The 19,556-nt window shown below is 42.7% G+C and overlaps 2 protein-coding genes across 2 annotated transcripts in view; both read right to left on the bottom strand.

Annotated features, from left to right (window-relative positions):
- uvrag (UV radiation resistance associated gene) overlaps positions 1–13,387 on the bottom strand; it is a 101,925-nt gene extending 88,538 nt beyond the window's left edge. Inside the window, exons 1-6 of the mRNA XM_008287293.1 lie at positions 13,109–13,387; positions 9,092–9,209; positions 7,492–7,526; positions 5,424–5,585; positions 4,222–4,296; positions 4,011–4,096 (exon numbers count right to left, since the gene is read on the bottom strand). Of these exons, the coding sequence (XP_008285515.1) occupies positions 4,011–4,096; positions 4,222–4,296; positions 5,424–5,585; positions 7,492–7,526; positions 9,092–9,209; positions 13,109–13,213 (581 nt within the window). The 5' untranslated portion in view covers positions 13,214–13,387. The remainder of the gene's footprint in view (positions 1–4,010; positions 4,097–4,221; positions 4,297–5,423; positions 5,586–7,491; positions 7,527–9,091; positions 9,210–13,108) is intronic.
- A 2,847-nt stretch (positions 13,388–16,234) lies between these two features.
- dgat2 (diacylglycerol O-acyltransferase 2) overlaps positions 16,235–19,556 on the bottom strand; it is an 11,853-nt gene continuing 8,531 nt past the window's right edge. Inside the window, exons 6-8 of the mRNA XM_008287292.1 lie at positions 19,376–19,550; positions 17,891–18,093; positions 16,235–17,712 (exon numbers count right to left, since the gene is read on the bottom strand). Coding sequence (XP_008285514.1) covers positions 17,558–17,712; positions 17,891–18,093; positions 19,376–19,550 — 533 coding nt within the window. The 3' untranslated portion in view covers positions 16,235–17,557. The remainder of the gene's footprint in view (positions 17,713–17,890; positions 18,094–19,375; positions 19,551–19,556) is intronic.

Genomic DNA, 19,556 nt, shown 5'->3' with positions numbered 1-19,556 from the left:
GGTAGTTGCAGCACAAAAGCAAACAAGACATAAAGTGCCCTCGTATCAGTATAAACTTATTTACATTAGTTCTAATAATTCAGCACATAAATCTAATGTTTGCTCAAAGCAGCAGTCAGGTTGTATGATGAGTCCTACCCACCGTACAACCTGACTAGCCTTCCACTTCCATATCACATGCAAATATGGCCGCTGGATTTATCAAACAATCCTGGGTCAAAGGAAATAAATCCACAGACTGATGACTGCGCTGAATCCACACAGATCAGGGTGAACAGGGCGGCCAATTAACCGATTCAAAACAACAACTGCAGGGTAATATTCCACCGCGCACCTCTGCCAAGGACAATACGGACAACAAACACCTCCAAATTCAGTCCACATCTCATTGCAGAAGAATGTCAACACATTTAACCACTTGCTAATCACATCGCCTCACCATTGTCTCCATCTCCACACGGAATGGAAGATAAGATTACTGGTGTGAGGTTTCTTTGGCGAGCCTGCATATGCACTTCTGTTCCTCCAGGCTGATGTTTTTGTGGGGATCTGCAGATCAGTGGCCATAAGACATGTTTACATGAACTACAACAAAGATGCAGGGAAGCCAAAGAGATCTTGAGAAAAGATACGTTTGGTCTTGAAAGGGTCAAAAAGGGGTCATGCTTTCAGATAATTATAGATAATTACAGATCCCCACGATGAGTCATGGGTGTAAGCTCCCTGCCCTTGTCTTACATGAAAAATGTCAAATTGTTAGTCATGGTTACTTAAGCAGCCTGTTATAATACGCTAAAGCATATGAAAAAATGTAACGGCTATTAGTCAAAGCCTGCTGTCTTATGTTTGAGAAGCCAGAACACACAAAGAGAGGCTAAAGCCTGGTACTGTAGTTTTAAGTTGGGGTATAATTTTAGAGGTGGGAGGAATGAACCCTACATGAGCAAGCTGAGATAACACAGGATTACAGTGCTAGGCATGCACCGAAGAGGCTGTAACGCTGTGAGAGCACAAGGAATACTTCAGCCAGTTGTGAGAATGAAAGACAGATGAGCTTTGGAGAAAATATAATGAAAACATGTAATATGTAAAATAAGGAAAACACCGGGAAAAAAAAAACAGTTTCTCAAACGATGTCTATGGTGGTTAGTTTGGTTCTGCAGAAGTCCACTCCTGAGGTGTGAAATGAAAACAAGAGCCTCAACATCCGCATCTCCAGAACAATTTAAAGCTCAGGCAGCCAGTTTGTTTCTGTAATCTGGTTGCTGCTGTTGAGACTCGCATCCAGCTGCTCGCTTAACGCAGGACCCCAACGGCGTCCTGCGGCTCAGAGCCGTGGCTGCAGTGTCCAAACAGCAGGCGAGCGGACCTCAGGGGCTGCCTGCAGGAAAGCATTATCACCTCGACAGTCCCTGGAGGCATTAGAGACCCCCCATGGAGCTTCGCCATCACCGTGCACCGCTTCTGTTGACGCACACTGTACATACACACATAGTCCACGTAGGAGCGTACACAAGCAAATCAGGCAGCATGTGGCTCTGATCAAGAAGAGAAGAAAGTTTCCCCTTTAGGCTGCAGGAGTTTGAGACACTGCACTGAACTGTGAAAGTTCTGCCCCAAGAATGATGCTTACCATGTGCCACATGATCCACTGTTTTAATATTCAGCATCCACAATGGGTTTGTTGTCATTATAAAGACTATTCAGTGTCGAGAAGTAAGTGAATAACTCTGGTTTCTGAGAGCTGCGAGTAAGAACAGAGGAGCCACTCAAGTATTTCCACTTACAGACCACTTCAATGTGACATTTAAGAACACATTATGCCTGTGCAACAGAAAATGACCTTGGACTGTTATGAACCGAAACAGTGACCCACTCTGTCACTCTTTCTGCTGCCTCTCCATTTTGTAAACATCCTACTAGCATCTCCAAAGTCCCATCAGATCATGCTTCCCCGCTCAGGGATCACACATCCAGCCTCGGAGTTGGGAGGTTGAGTAACATCCAAACCTGTAATAATAGTGCCTCCAAAGGGGGAGAAAAAAAGAACAAACAGCATTTCTGAACAGCTGGATCATCTCCCTAACGTTTTTTTCTACCCAGACAGAGGCCCAGCTATACACACTGTGTGGCTGCGGCCTGCCCTCCATCTCCACTTTTCTGAAAGAGACAAAAGTTTGCTGATTGATGATCTGTACGCTCCCTCTTCATCTCTCCGTCTGAGTCGTGTCGTGTTTGCTAGCCCACATCACCGTGTTCCTCACACCAGCGAAGGATGCTGTCAACCGGAGCCAGGCAGAGAAAGAGACTGCGAATCTGCTGACAAATTACCGTCATTAATCAAGATCAGCGCGTTCTCGGCGAAGCAGCTCTCATCCTTTTCCATTAAAGCAACGCGCTGAGAAAAACGCTTTGCACTGGGCCAAGACAGAGTGGGAGAGAGCTGGGTGAGAGCGTCTGACACTGCGGCTCTCCCCCTGTGGACATGCATCACTGTCCACGGAGGAGCGCAAAGACAAATATTCCAAGAATTAGAACGACAAAAGGAGACCACCATTCCTCATGATGAAGAAAGACGTGGTGCATGTAACGTATGCATCCACGAGCGGCACTCCACCTGAATGCTCCGCAAAGTTAACGCACTTTGAAGAAGACAGAAACAGAGTATATATGGATATGTACCATAGGGGGTGAGGGGGTGGGGGGTAATCCCTGCTGGAGTGTACAATATCTAATGAATCATTCTACAGTGCATAATCATAAACCATGTGCATATGAGTGCGCTAAGCCAAAGAAAACCTCTGACAGGGGTGAAGAGCTGCAGGCAGAGCAGTGTGAGGAAAGAGGGGGATCAATTGTGAGCGTATTAAACTCCGCAGAGTCTCGCTGGGTGTGGACAGAAAGAAGAGGATGTGGAGGAAGGCTGCAATAATAGAAAAAGCCAGAGCAGAGGTCATAAAAGTTATGATTCAAAGTGGGTTCTTTTTCTCCTGCAAGCTGTTGAGGAGGTAATGATCTGCTCTCGTATAAACGTAGAACACGACCACTTCTAGATGAGGAAGTGCTGTTTAAGTTCATTGGGCTTTGGCACAACTCCTATTTCTTGACACAGCGAAGGCCTCTGGCGCATTTATGACCCCCTATTTACTTTCTATAGACGGAAAATGTTAGTGGAAACCTTCATAATGCTCCAAATGACAGGATCCTCGTCTTATTTTGGAGGTGTCTGACGGGAACCTTCCAAATATAAATTGTTTTAGTTAAAACGTGCTGTAATTAGGTCGTTATGTGATCGGGCTTACGTTAACAGAGGGTTCCCCTTGGGGGAAGCCCTGGTGATTCTGAAAGCAGTGTTTACATTCGACCACGTTTAAATATAAATGTAGAACAACTAGTCTGTGTTTGTCAACAGACGCCAGAACTCCCTTATGTCTCAAGTTCCTAATTACTGCACCAGGGTTCCCTTTTTAACAAGCGTCTTACTCAGCAAATCTCTGTCTCCTACTTGTGGCACAAAATTACACTGCAAGCAATTTCACAACATGTCGACATCCTCTTTAATTCTGCTTCCAATCCCGAGTCCGGCCAAATGATAAAGTGCCTGAAATGTTTTATATATTTGTTGTGTTAAGTTAAGGAAGTACAGGGTGGGCTGCAGGCTTGGTGAGCTCGTATCAAGACCAGCAGAGCTTCTCGATTAATGACTAAAGTGTTGGTTTTCCTATGGCACCATCTGCTGGACGGCAAATGCGCAAGACTACTATTCACAACACAGACAGGATCTCACAACATGAATTATGCAGTAAAGTTAGAACAAAAAAAAAGGATAAAAGATGGATCTATTGTAAGACATACATGGTTAAAAAAGATGTGCTGTAATCCACTACGCATGATAGAAAATCCTCTAGAAGAGATGGACTTGGCTGCTGCCTTGTCATGTTGCAATACATGCTACTAGAGTTGATGAAATGATAATATAATGCAATATTGCTGCATGCCATGAATCTTACCTGAGCAATGAGAAAACGCTGTAGGAGTTCCTGACTGAACTCTGGTCGACCTGAAGCAGACTGTTTTTCTTCCGCTCCGACTGATCCTGAAACAGCCACATGTCAGCGTTTCAGAGCGGCAGCCAAACGACGTCCACGTAAAGCTAATGAGATTAGGACTGGCTCTTCCATTATGATGCAAAAGCTTTGGAAAACAGACAAAAGGCTGTACCTTATGATCAAAGTCAGCTGCATAGTAGCCGTCGTTCAATCCAAATATGATCTCATTTGGATTTCTGGATCGAATCTGTGGACAAAGCGAGGCAGCAGAGGCTGATTGTGAGGACGGAGACGGGGAGAACAAAGGACATCTGGACGTGCATGAGACAGTGTTATCTGTTTATGAGCAGTCTCATTGTGAAAGAATGGCAACAGCACCAAATTTCTTTCTCAGTATTTAAAGATTGCTTTGACTGTTTTCACAGCTTCAGCGTGCAAAACCTTTGATGCAAAGAGCCAGACTGTCCTGCTACATTCTGACCTTTAACACAACATGTTCAACTGCAAAGCTCAGTCCTCTGAATCACGTCTTCAGTCCTCACGACACAGACGTGCAGCGAAGGTTTAAAGGCTTTACATTGACCATACACATTACTGAATCACATCATTGTTGCGGTGAACAGTTTTGCATTATAATTACTGATTACTTCACCACCTCTGACAGAAATTAGAAATATATGGAGTCAAAATGGAAGCAGAAATGTGATTTCATACACTTCTGATTAGTGTCAGAACGCTGTAATGTTCTGAGCATCTGTTGTACTGGTGGAAATTATTATATGCATTATGTTCTACTGCATCTGTTTAATGTGTTTTGGATGATTAAACTTACTGAGTGGCTGGAATAGGGTTTGGTGTCGTGAGTAAAAGCAAATGTTGGGGTCATAATTATTATTTTACCTTGTAAGAACGTAGGATTCACATTATTACATTACTATACGGTATTTCAAACACAAAAGGCATATATTTTTACATTGAAAACAATCGAAACAATCATTAAAATTCAGGGTTAAACACGTACAAATGTTGTGATGCTCTTTATTATCTAATTTGAGCTTTGTGTTTCGTGCTTTGCAAATGAAAACTCAAAACTGAGCCATTATTATATATAAGCATAAGACAATGTGAACCACATGTAGAGGAGTGAAACATGTACACCACATGTGTCTGAGCTTAAGGGGAGAGAGTAAAACATTTAATTCAGTTTTTGATTACACATGAAGCACATCTTGCAGACGACGTGTGTAGCTGACAACTGTCCTAACAACTTATCCCTATGTGGCCTCGATAACATGGTGGCTTTTGTGCTAAAAATGTATATTATACAAATAACTGCCATCATTTTTAGCATTATTATCATTTTCCGTTGCTGACCTGCTGTCCTGTGTATCTGAGGCCATCCAGGTTGACCTTCCACTCAATGAGGGGCTGGTACTGCTCGTCCTGTCCTCCATAGATCCTCACCACGAAGCAGGACACTGAGGTGTCCAGGAGGTCTGGGAGCATGCCAAAGTCCAGGCTCCGCCACGTTGGATTCTAACACACACACACATGCACACACGTGAGGATTAGCAGTCACTTGGTGAGGATAACGAGCATAGTAGGAGCACATTACTACTAAAAAGTGGCTTGTTTAGTTAAGTGCTAATCCAGCATTCATAACGACTCCGGTGATGATTTGGAATTCCACGTTTGATTACACAAAACACTCTGAAGTCTTCTCCTTAAAATGATCACTTAAGTGTTTAGGGTTTTCTCCGGTTTTGGTTTTATGCTTAAGGAATCCGTTTCGGTTTGTTAAACAGGCTTAGAAATAAGCGTAGGTACCTCTAACCACAACATGGCCAAATTTATGGTCATCAGTAACGACAATGAACAGTTCCAGGCTTCTTGAATAAATTTAATTGCAGTTTCCTCCCACATTAGTTGGTTTCTGTTATTTGCAGGTCACATTTACTTTTTTTATTGTATTGTGCCAGATGTTCAGTCTTTTGCTCCTCTGATGAGGTCGGTTTTTATTTTGCCATATTTTTTTTACTATCTCTATGCCAACGTTGTTAGACAACAGCACGCATAAGCACAAGAACACAAACAATCTCACCAAACTTTTCCACTGTGTAAAATCTCTTTTAATGCAGTACATGCTTTAATGTTTATTCCCAAATTAAGGAAACTTTTTAAGGAATTCTGTGGAACATCTTTACACAAGTCTCTCAGCTAAGGAGAAGAATTAGGCGTCAAATCTAAAGAGAAACTTACTGTGTTTAGTGCAACTGTGACCATCTTTCTCCCAAAAAAGCAAACGTAACAAGCAGCTACTGCAATACAAGCTTCTGGGAATAAGCTGAAGATTTTAAACTCAAAATCTGAAAGATAACATATGTGTGGTACTTCTGTTAAGTTCATAATGTGATCCCTATCCACTGCCAGGTAACTAAATGATCCTGCTCTACATCATCCGTCCAGTCTGATCCCTACTTCTGTTTGCACCCTGTCCTTGAACGTCCAGAATGACAGCACGGCTACTGGTTCTGCATCATAGCTCCCTCATATTATTCAATTATGTACCATTTCCTGCCATCAGAGAGAAAAGTCTCTTGCTCTATAGGTCACTTTCAAGGACACGCGGGAGACGAATGCCAAAAGCAGAAGTACAATCCACAGGATGGAGGGAGGTGGAAATGAAACTAGTGAGAGTCGGCGGTGGAAGCAGAGGGGCACCGCAGTCAGAACAAAAACAGGAAGACCAACAGGAAACACTTCCTTAGACCTACGATGACAGGAAGGAGACGAAATACTAGAGAACGAATGTCAGCAGGGATGTTAGATTCAACAGGAGGAAGTTCGGCAGGGAGATGACAGGAGTCATGACTCCTGCAGAGCATTATACGGTTTGTCTTCTGAGGGTACTAAACAGTACGCCTGGAAACCAGCTTAGGTCAGCTCATGACTCGGCAGTAAGCCTGACAGTAATTGCTTGCTATCCTTGGCTGCTTCTATAGCTTCATGCAGAGCTGCCTCTGTCACGCAAATAATAGTGGAAACAGCCAAAGCTCACGTAGTAGTATACAGCTGGGCCACTTACACAAGGAACTGATGCTTAGCAGCCAAGAAAGAAAGTTGCACCAGAGAAGCACGTATCGTATTTAATCATGTTGATGCAAGACTCACATTTTATTCACCTAAGCATGTTTCACAGCACATCGCAGTGACTGTAATGTTTGAATAAGGTTCAAGGGAAACAAGTCCAGAGGTGGCTAAACTACCACACAGGCAGCAGGTATACACGCCAGTCATAACTGAATTAATAAAATACAAGAAGCTTGTCTTCCCACATCGCAGCACCTCATATAATGATCAGTGTACAGGCACGGTTCAGCAGCAGGCTGCCGGTAACGACAACATCATTAACCCATCCCACAAGGTTGACAGAAGTACTCACCAGTGAGTCTCGTATGACCTCACTCTTGTAAAAATCTGAAAAGACACAAAAGAATTTGGATTAAAAGAAGGACCTCGAGCGCTATCAACAAGGAGTAAATCTACCCTAAAATATAACTCACAAAAGCTCAGCTCAGATTTAATTTGGACATAATACTGTGGAGATAATGTCATCTAGATTAAACCCTTAAACCTGCTCCACACACAGTGAGAACACCACTGGATTATGGGTACTTTCAGATTAATAACCGGGAGATCTAAAAAAGTTAACTCTAAAAAGAGTTTGTCACAGGTTCAGGGTTAATGGCTCGGCCCCATCAGCTTTGGGAAACAAATGCTGTGTTTACAGATGCTAGCCTAAGTTTCTAAAATTCCCAGTCCTCCAGGTCCTGGTTATTCTCGTGGATTAATCGTAGCAACTGGACTTGCTTGAGTTCCTTGAAGATGTTCCACCTCTCATCCAAGAGGCTTCATCAGCTCTGATTGACTAGTTGGGAGTTCCAGATACTGATATCCTAAAGGAGCCATTAACACCTGAGTTTTGGTTTCAATTGGGGGTTTGTTGCTCCTCTCCGAGTCGTTAGTGCTCCCCCGGCCACAATGGGGTTCGTTAGGGTCTTTGTGGATAGGTGTGGATGCGGGTTCATCTTCCTGGGGAGAGATCTTTGGACTGAACTGTGAACAGGTGAGAGATGACGCCTCAGACCTCCACCTCTGTTGAGGGACGGTCTTTCCAGTTTGACCCCTCTCTCAAACCATCAGTCCTCCCTGCAGGCCAAAATCTGTTGTCTTCAAATGAGTGTCCTTTGTCCTTAAGATTCAGCTGGACTGGATTACTACTGTTAGACCCGATTCTTTAGTTGGAAGCCCAACTAAAGAACAAGCCCAAGAACAAGCCGGAGAAATCTTCAGTTCTCAGATGTAGAATTTATTTAGGTCACAGGTAAAGCTTTGCAGCGCTGGATTCAGAGGGACAGAGAGGAATCTCATGTCCAGCTGAACTGAGGTTTTTCGGCTCCAGGTTACAGATATCTTCTTGGGCTATGTTCTTGGCCCCGAACATAGATAATATTTGTACGCTCCCGAGTTTAATCGGCCAGTTACCAATGGCGTGGACAGGCATACCTCTTCCGCGCTCTGTCCACGTCCTTGATATTTGGTAGCAGCATGTGTGGATGCTGTTGGTACGGCGTGTAGCTAAAGTAACAATCCTATCTGATAGAACAGAGGAGCTTCTGCTGTCTCCAAGTGTGTGAACCGGTTCTCACCGGCCATATTATCTTCAAGGACATACGCTGTTCTCAGTAGGAAAATACGAAACAGAATCATAGGCTCAGTGCAAAATACAGATTCAGAATACATAACAGCTCGAAACATACTTAATTATAACACTACAATACTGAATTTTACTATCTGAGACAATGACAGCTTTGCCATCACTAACTATCTGCGATCAATTTACAAAACAATGTGCACAGTAAAAGTTGTTGCTTTAAAGTTCATTTAAAATCTTCTTCATGCAAGTTAAAGGAGTGACATCACAGAATAACATCAGCAGCAGCAGGGCCTCAAGTGTGCGAGGAAGGCGTGTCAGCACTGACCTCTAGAGATGCGCTCTCCGACACAGAGGTGGAGGGTGAAGTAAGTGTCCAGCAGAGGGGAGCCATTCTTGTTGACGATGTTTCTGGCTGCGATGCTCCGGAGATGACGCAACCGTCTCTGTTTGGCAGGAGAGAGAGCACAGAAAGAGATGAAGGCTAAGCGAGGAAACACTGACAACAGATAACTCACATCAGAGCTGTTGGGTTTCATTTGGTGGTGGTGGTGGTGGTGGTTGGCAAATACAATCTTGGTCCCAGGACGAGCAAAAAGAGGCAGAGATCAATACAGCATCAGATTGTCTGTCCGATATAGAAACCGTCTAAAATAGCCGTTATTTCTCATGCACAGCTGCGAGATGTTCAAATAATAGACGCATGACATCTTCATGGTAGAATTAAACAGGCAGCTAACCAGGGAGGCATGACAGTCACATGAGAAACGCCCAACTTTTTTAGCTCTACAGAGATGTTTTCTTTTATCACAGTGAGCCAACGAGGCAAAGATATCCTTCACAAACATGAGTTCATTACATAATTCATTAGTGAATCTCTACACAACACTTAACGTCTGCATTTTTGAACACTTCAGGATCTGCTTCCAAAAATCCACTTTGGTAAAAATCTAATATCTCTGTGTAAAATAAATTAGGCTTGTAAAGGCAGTGTGACTGTGGGGAAACAGAGGAGGCACACAGATGCCATTTGGTGACCTGCTTCAGGCAAACACGTCACCACAGCACAAGTTCTCTGCTGACCGGCCGGCCCAGCCTCCCTCCTGCAGCCATACGCAGGCCAAATCTAAGTCATGGGATTCCCTATATGATTAGGGACCTCAGAAACAACAAAACTGATTGTTCTGCTGGGGACTTTTAACCCCCCTCCTGAAAAATGTCAGCGCACATTTCTGAATGGGCTAATGCGGAGGGGGAAACGGCTGTGACGGAAATTCGACGACACAAATATCTGAGCCCTGATTATAGGCCGCGAGCTCCGGCAGAGATCAAAGTTTGGTCGCAAAAAAGTTGACCACGTGTTATAAAATGATCAAATGGGTGTGATTGTGGTATGTGATTAGTGACTAGTGTGACAAAGAGATTAAATGGTCACAAGTCTCGGCCTGAACATCTGCAATTCCTGACCCTTCAGACATTCCACTCCATAAGAAACTGGACTGGACAAAGTAAATCAAAGCTGGTGAAACTGAACTACATAAATCTGATCATGAAACTAAATTAATATACGAGCTACACCTGGTTAAAACCATCCATCCATCATCTCTACACCTTAATCTTCACTAGGGTCATGGGGGGCTGGAGTCTATCCCAGCTGACTCAGGGTGAAGGCAGGTTCACCTGGACAGGTAACCAGTCTATCACAGGGCTACACTTAGAGACAGACAACCAAGCACACTCACATTCACACCTACGGACAATTTACAATCACCAATTAACCTCAACATGTTTCTGGACTTGTGGGAGGAAGCCGGAAAACCCGGAGAACCCAGGCTGCACGGGGAGAACATGGAGACTGGAGAAAGATCCCGGGTGTCTTCACGGGGACAGTGACCTTCTAGCTGCGAGGCGGCAGTGCTAACCACCGAGCCACCTTGCAGCCCTGGTTACAACCAATGCAGACTTAACCATAGTTAATGTCAGTATAAGGTCAATCTTTTCACTTGTTGTTAAATTTAGCAGACACAGCCTCAAGGTATTTTTCTGAACTCCATGTTGTTCCAGTAACCTCATACATTCTTACTACTCTGTTTAGTACTTAAGATCCAATTCATTGTGTTTATCACTACATACCTTCAGCTATCTTTGGGATAAAATCACAGATTCCTACCTTCTTTTTTTACTAAACACAAATTACTATACTTTCTGTAAAGTAATGTTTATGGTAGACACAATTACACATTTTGAAAATTCAAAAATCTAACACTTCTAACTTCCTACAATTTCCCCAAAGCAAACAATTTTCTTTACCGAGGCAGAGACCAGAAAATCTAAGTCAGTCCAAAGCCAATCAATACCTGTGATTGGTCAGAAAGTTTACCTCTGATAAATGAACAACACAGCAAAGCACCCACAACACCTGTATGTGGTCCCGTCCTACTGACCCACTGCTGCTGGAACAATGTCTTGCTTTGGAATCAGCAAAGTGTACAGGAAAATATACACTTTTAAACTCAATTAAATTTGGAAAGATACTTCTACATATACATTTAGGCATTTAGCTGATGTTTGTATTTCCTTATTTCCTATTAGTGCGCCTGTAAAATGCACTTTAGCTCTCGTACTAGCAAACTGCACAGACGTGCATTTGTAACGTCCTCAGGCCTTTACAACATCACTGGAGAGACATCAACCACGTGAGCCGGCACATGAGCATTAAGCAAAGTTAAAGATTAAAAACTCAAAAGAAAAGTCAGTAACAGTGAGATTTAATATACAGCGATTCTATTTCAAAACAGTTCGTGTCAACAACTTTATTTTTTTCAAATGAGATCAGAACATTTTTGCTGCTCTTTCTTCGCACATGAGTTTTTCAAATATAAGTTCTTAGAGCACTGGGAAACAACAGCCCATTCACCTCTGTTGTACTGGTGCATCTGCAGGAGATTGAAAGGCAGATAACCTGAAGTCTAAACACATGCAGCTGAGACTATCTGCATGGCCGTGCACCCCCAGGGCTAAGAGTTTAAAACACACATTTTTTTGCAATGTGTGTTGACCGATCCTTTAAAGAGCAAGTAGAGGGAAAATGTTCGCATAAATTACAGCATGATTTTCCTCAATTAACACCACATAACCACAAGAAATACAGCGTGTCAGATAATCAGGCATCACCATCAGTAAGAACAGAACATTATTGAAATTAACTGTTTGAACACAAATGTCAAACTAATGCACTAAAGCCGACAGTTAAAGGTCAACGAAGTACATTAAACAAATAAAACTTCCAGTCCCAGTGTATGTTTTTATGTGTAACTATCTTTGTGTACCTATGATGCACTAAGCCATTGTGAAAGCTGAACCTGATGCTGCGTCAGTGACACACACATTATGAATCCCAACCGTATGCAAGAATGCAAAACAAGCTGCTGCATGAATCTGAGATGGGATGCACTCGGCTTCACTGGAAGGAGACTGTAGACATTTAGAGTGAAGAGGTTTGATGCAGGATAATAGCGGAAGCAAGTCCAAGAATGCATAAAGATGTTGGACTCGCTGGATGTTGTGTGCAGATCAGATATTGGCTTTAAAAGCTGGATAACATTCATATGACTCAACCTAAAGATATATTCATAAATGCAGCTGGCATGTTCCTCCACTACAAATACTATCCTGCAGTAACACAGTGTCAGGGATGGAGATGAGAGAGAACAATGTCCCGGTCTGAGGTCGAGCTGTCAACTTTCTACACGTCGTTTTCAAATGAATGAATGAATGAATAAGACATGAATTTTCCAACTTCCAAAGAATTCTCTGGCTTAAGTAAGCATTGATGGATTTATCATATGGTCTGGACATGTTTGAAATCATGTTACAAAACACTGTATGAGATAGTTTACCCTTAATTAAAACGACATAGTGTTTGCTCCGGTCTCCCTTCCCCTGAGCTGTCACCTGCGTGCTAACACAACGTCAAGTTTAGGTAGCATTAGCAGAAGCATGCTACACAAGCACACAATTGAATGTGTAGCATGAGATATGTGTTTAAGGACAGGACAGCACACTAGAAACGCCGGGCTCAGAAGTGTTTAACGCCAGCCTAAGTGGTTTCAGTTTGTCTGGGGTGTCACTCCACTTCCATTTATCTCCAGTAAGCTAGCTAACTGCAAGCTAGCAGCTGCTAGCTAGCTAGCTAGTCTGACAGGCCTATCGTGTGTCTGCAGGCAGCAGTTGTAACTGACGCTGTGAACTAGTACAGAACACATCAAGGCAGGCCAGTCCAAGTTTCCCTGAGTTCACCCGAACGTGGATGAAGCCGACATGAGCCCAGAGAGTCTGTATTTACCTGCTGGGACGTGAGCTCCACATGTAAGGCTCGAGAGGATGAAGCTCCAGAGTTGGTGACAGAGGCGGCAGGGAGAGCAAGAACCCGACCGGTGATGGAGTTCATCCTCCTGTCGGCATCTAGCGGGTCCCCCCTCACTCAACAAAACATCCCATTCTCGAAATACTTGGGCTAAAAGTTCACGAAGCTCCGAGCAGCCAGCAGAGACATGCAAACACGGATGTTCGTGTGGGCGAAGCGCTACAACGGCTGTCAGCTAACCAGCGGGACGTAAACAAAGTCCAGGCTATTCGGCTACATTCGGTTCGGAAATCCGTCTCCGGCTGGGAGGGGCGACACCTCGGCCGTTGATTGGACCAAACTAACGTCCGTCACAAAAAGGCGGCGCCTGAGGCTGAAAACTCGCGACGCCATTGGTCGCCTCATCTGTTTATCTTCCAGGATGAGGCGAGTGTCCGTTGAAATCTGTCAAAGCTGCAAAATATGAGGAAGTTGCATCGTGCAGCGTGACATGCAGGTGACAGTTGAACGGTGGCATCCAGGCCGTTTTCACTGGTAACTTCCAGTAAAGCCAGAAGAGAAACTGACGAAACCTATTCCCATTTATGTGGTGCGGGCTGCCAACTTCGTGCCGCTGTGCTGCAAGTATGCAAAAAGTTAAACCAGGAACTGACGGCAGACAGAAGGGGCGGCTTCCAAGAGAACATATGCAACATCTGATCAGTGTCTGAACTGTGGTCTCCGTTAAAGATGCTTGCTGTGCAGTTCCCAACAACATTTAAACGTTTCTCATGGTGCAGCAGTGCAATGGTTAATGACCCATGGATCATAAAGAGAAATAATATATTTTTTTTTAAAAAAGGATATTAAACTCTGCTAAATTGTTGGATTATTGTTGATGAATGTATATATAGGTAGTGTTATAACTAATGTGTTTCAGACAGAGCTAATTATAACTATGTCAAACAGTATAATCTGTAAGGACCGGCAGATTTTCCTTATGGATTAAATATTAAGGATAATGTTGTGTAACAGGTCTGAAAATGTCAGCAGCAAAAAAAAAAAGCAAAAGAAACACTTTTTGCCAAGCTGAGTCCAAAGTCCTGCACTCAGTGTTGTTTTCGATCTAAAAGTCCAATATGGAGTAATGAGAGTGCAAAATTACAAAAATAAATCACTAAAAGAATAATAAAATAAACATGGAAACATTATTTAAAAATGCAAATAAAATAAAAAATAATCTAAAAATAAATGAAGCAAAAATAACAATAATAAATATAAATAATAAATAAAGACAAATAAAAATAAAAAATTTTATTATTATTTTATTTATTTGTATTTATATTTCTTCTTTTCTTTTATGGATGCAGTTTTGATTAATATTGCTATACATTGTCACACTATTTATTTTTATTTTATTAATTTTTCTTTTTATTTCCACTTTTATTTTATTATTCTTTTATTGATTTATTTTTTGTACTTTGGCACTCACACTACTCCATAGTCCAATGTCCCCAAAGTATTCAGTTTGCTGTGTAATAAAATAAAGATTTTTTTATTTTTCAAATCTGAGACATTTAAAATGTAAGAATAATTCTTGTGTTTCTTGACATACTTGCTTAAAAACAATAAATCCATAATCAGAATAGTGTGAACACCAAACTGCTGATTATTTGTCACACCTGTTTTAAAACTAGAATCAGCTAATCATCTGTTTTTTGTCAAACATGTGAATAATGTAGAAACATTAGGTATTGGGTAAAATAAAACATAAATCCTAAAGTGTAAATGCACCAGTGTCTGCATTTGAGCAGCAGTGAGTCGTGCTGATCAGCCCGACTGCAGAATGTTAAGCAGCCAGCAGGCGGCTGCAGCAGCCACAGCTTCTACAGGGCCGACAGACTTTACTACGCATATTGATTTCTTTCTGCTGTTTGTCTGTTTTTTTGTGTTTGCATCAGATCCAGTGTCTTTATAGATTCATTAGTCTGTTTGCAACCACATTTTAGTGGAAAATAAAGTACACTACAGTTACCAGCTGCTACACTATACAAGTTCACAGTTATAGCGTTTTGTTGTCTGTTAAATAACCCTTTAAATTTGTTAAGTGGTTAGGATTTGCTCCAACACAACCAAAGAAATTGCAGTTTACATGTCAATGCATCGATTATACAACACTGTGAAGGGAAACAATCTGAATCGTGACCACTTTAACTAATAATACATTCCATTAAAACTCAGACACGTACATTTAGACTCGTGAAATTTAAAATGGAGTATTTTTAAGCCGTGGTTTTACTGAGACAACCGCTCCAGGCCTGTTCATATGCACATATATTACATATATATTTGTGACTAATACTTTGATATTATTTTTTAAATTTAAAACGTTATCTCATTCCAAATTTTTACGATAATATCTAAACCTTCTTTTTAATTGGAAAAATTCTGAATCTAGAAGTGTGCAATTTGTATTTTAAATCTTAAAAGTTTAACTACTCCATACAGGATTTCTCTGATGTCGCTGAAAGTCTGTCCTCAGTGTTTGTTCAGTGCAGGCTTCAGGTTTACACATCACGCTTGTGTAAGTTGTCAGTTGGAGCAGCCTGGCTTCCAAACTGCTTGTTATGTTGAAAATGCTGCTGCGACTAGATGAGAAATGTTTTCTTCTTTCAGTCGACTCTGAATCTGCACAGTGAAGCTCAAACATCCAAAAAATGATTGAAGCACAGTTTGTGGGTCGTAAAGAACCTGTGAGCCTGTGTTCTACCATTTCCAGGTGTAGTTTTGTGAATGTCAGACCCTTTGTCACCTACTGATGAGACAGTTTTGTATTTTGTATTTGGTGGAGATGTCAGCATTTATACAGATATCAGATTAACCAGGGTGAATTCTGGTAAAATAAATAAATCAAGGTGCAGAAAAAGATCAGGAAACAATGCAGTCTTGGGGTTTTTAGACATTTCATCAGTGTAAACAAGTGACGTGCTGGTGCTTCAGTACTAAATACTGAATGTGTGATATCTGATAACTGCTTTTTTAGGCTGAACATGTACGTTGCGGGTTTATTTCCCAACAATGTGTGTTGAAAATTCTCCAAAAAACAAACACGACAACACACACACGTCTCCTTCTGAAAATATACAAAAGTTTAATTTAAATATCGGCAGACAAATGACGTCATTCATCTTACAGACGAGTCTCGCTGTTCATTGCTACCACATTTATTGCACAGGGATTACACTGCTCTTCAGAAGTCACGACGGTGAAACCAGAACAACCTCATTACTGCCCATCTTCACGCCCATCAACATGACCCAAGCCTTCCTATTCTGATGATTCCCAGGATAGATTCTATACACATACTCTTACAAAAAGTACCGGTGACATCCTTAAATATAACTTATCACTTCTAGAGGAATTATCAGCCGTAACCCTTTCTTCTTCTTCTTTTCCAATTATCACCCCTGGTATAATCAGCCTGAACACTGGAATCATCAAACATCACCTGCAGAACTATTATCTTCTTTTACTGCAGCTCGAAACTTTTCAAAAGGCTTTAGAGATACAAAAAAAAATATCCTCGTAGCTTTCACTGCATAGATGAGACGCGTCCGCTCGGATCGAGACCTGGACACCAAGTAGGAGGGAAACCAAGCCAAGCCAAGCCAGGCCAAGCCAAGCATGACTGTCTTGGGACGGAAAAGAAAATCTCTTATCAAAGGCAGTTTTCTTGATACCTCAGAGGGTAATCGGCAATACAAAAAGTGCATATTCGTCGAGGGACAAGCGCTGAAATAGGCCTTTTCCTCTCTACGGAATAGAATTAATACTTTATGGCTTCATACAATCACAGGCACACGCGTGTTGTGCATTCACCCTGCAGAATTCCTCCACGTTCACTATTCATACAGTAGAAATCAATGCATGTGTGGGGGACAACATACGTCTTTGGCTCAATTAACCTTTGGGTTTATGGCCCCGATAACAAAGCGGTACCTTCCATTTGCATTGTTTGTGCGTTTTGCATGTAATAGAGCTTATGGAGAAGTGTGTGAATGCGTGGGTGAAAGAAAACATTGGCACGTCTTTGAAGTCCTGCGTGTTGCCTTTCAGCTCCATCTAGTGGAGTTCACCTCCCCTCTGCACCGGCGACCACGTCCAAACTCGATGCTTTCATTGACAAAATAGAAAATGAAACGAGAAAAAGGCACACTTTTTGACGTGGGGTTTGGCGTAACTCTGTCCGGACGGGAGCAGCAGGGAGAGGCCACTGTTCTTCAAACCTGCCGTCCACTGAAAAGTGTGTGTTTGTGTGTTTGTGTGAGAGACGACACGGTGAGCAAAGGTTTCTTTAGCAAACGTACGTAGAGTTTGCAGCTCAGAGATAAACGGTGCACCGAGGTTGGACGAGGAATGGGAGGGAAACCGAGAGGAGGCCTCGTCCTCTCACTGGATGTACAGGACGTCGCTCTCTTTCAGGCCGAAGCGGGTCTTGAACTTGTCGAAAAGGCACTGGAGGGACTTGACGTACATTGAATGGTAAAGATCCACCGTCTCGTCAGTTGGATCCTCGATTTTTGGCACTGTGATTGGCTCCCCAACTGTAACAAAAACAGAGGAGAGGTTGAGAAAAAACGTTCTGCAAATATTGACTTTGTCCGGTTAATCTGTCACCAGTTTGTTGGTCAGTGTCCTCCAGTAAACTGTACTAGAACAGCAGAGGAATGACCCTGATCTGTACCTCTAACAATCTGACCATACACTCAAACCAACCCTCACCTATGGTGGTGATAGGTTTCCCATAAGGCACGATGCCCCAGGAGTTGCCAAAGAAGAGGCCACATCCATGGAAAAGGCACGGGGCGAAACCTAAGATCTTCTGTAGCTTCTTTTGCACAGATCTCCAGTAGGTTCCCTCCTCGAAGATCACCTGCTTGTAGGCGTCGTTCTCCCCGAAGGAGTAGACCGGAACCAGGTCAGAGCTGAGGGAGCACAGAAGAAGAAACCTAAGTTACAGAGCAGCATTTAAACCTGACGTAGGGGGACGTTTGTCTCCTCCTACTGGCAGTAAGAGGAACTGCACAAATACTGTCAATGCATGACCAAGATTTTTTTGTACCTTTGATTAAAAATGTAAATATGCTGCCGGATACAGAGAGATATCCAAGGCGCTGATGTGTTTAATCCATGTTCATTTGTATGTTAATATCCCAAAGCACCAAATAAGTCAGTAAAACACTATTAGAAGCAAGCGGTGGAGACTCTTTTTTTGTTTTTTTTTAGAAAACTGCTGCATAACAAAATCTTCACTTTCCTCTTAACTGAAACTTTCCAGACTTGTTTGATTACAAAGCTTAGATTATTCATATTACAGTCGTGTCTGTAAATCCCCTGGCTTTGAAATAACTATCACACGAACGGGGTCAGTGAATTGGCCTAATGCGTTGCTAATTGCCCCGACTCAGTGGGTCACGTAGGCAGACTGTTTGGGAAAGCACTGACATTTTATACTCAATAATATTGTGGGTGACGGCCAAGATTCCCGATATTAGCGATAACGGTAATAAAAGGTGTTATGCAGCCAGGAGGCCTCCTGCAGTGACGTTCATTAAATCTACCTTCATCTGCAAAGACAGACACCTGAAGACACCTTTTTATTTATCAAACAACCTCTTAATCAGCTGGTGGGAACATTTTTTCTATTTCACAAGCATTACAAGTGCCAGGAAGTGAATCCAAAAGTGACCTGAATTCATACAGCAGGCTTATATCAGCTGGAATGCCAACCCAGTTTGTTATGAACGAAGGTCTGAAGAACGGCACGTCTTTCCTACAAACCTTTAAGCTCCTTTGGACACTGGTGCATGTGATAATCCTCAGCTGCATTTGAAAAGGAATCGCGCTTGTTTGGGTTTGTGAGACAAACCAAGGCTACTTCCCTCCGCAGTGCAGTTTGTAATAGAGATTAATTCACAGCTGAGGGCAGCCCAATGCCAGCTCACACAGTCTGACCTTTCTAAAGAACTACTGGGTGCCACGGGGAGCACCGAGCCTCACTGGGGGGGACAACACGGCACATTCATAAAAGATTTGGTAACGCTCCCTGTGAGGTAATTTAAAACTTTCTGGGAGTAATAATCTCGGATTTATTCAGTCCAGTGACTCACCGCAGCGCGGAGACGTTTACATCGACGCAACAGATTTTGTTTATTTCCCTGAACAGTGCACGTGTCGTCGTGTGTGAATGCGGTGCAGCCGGCTCACCCTTTCTGCAGGGCCAGCCTCACGAAGCCTTTGCGGTTCTTCAGGGTGACAGAATTCATGCCGGGCGCGCAGTGCAGAGACTCTGCCGCTCCTCCCACGACGATGACCACGGCGTTCCCTGTTCCGTTACGCGACAGCAGGTAGTCGATGGAGTTTTTGTTCACTGGACAGATGCCTGCGA

Source organism: Stegastes partitus, unplaced genomic scaffold (assembly GCF_000690725.1).
Source record: "Stegastes partitus isolate 25-593 unplaced genomic scaffold, Stegastes_partitus-1.0.2 Scaffold494, whole genome shotgun sequence".
NCBI classification, from domain to species: domain Eukaryota; kingdom Metazoa; phylum Chordata; class Actinopteri; family Pomacentridae; genus Stegastes; species Stegastes partitus.
The sequence above is the reverse complement of the archived record's forward strand: the minus strand, read 5'-3'. Positions and strand labels throughout refer to the sequence as shown.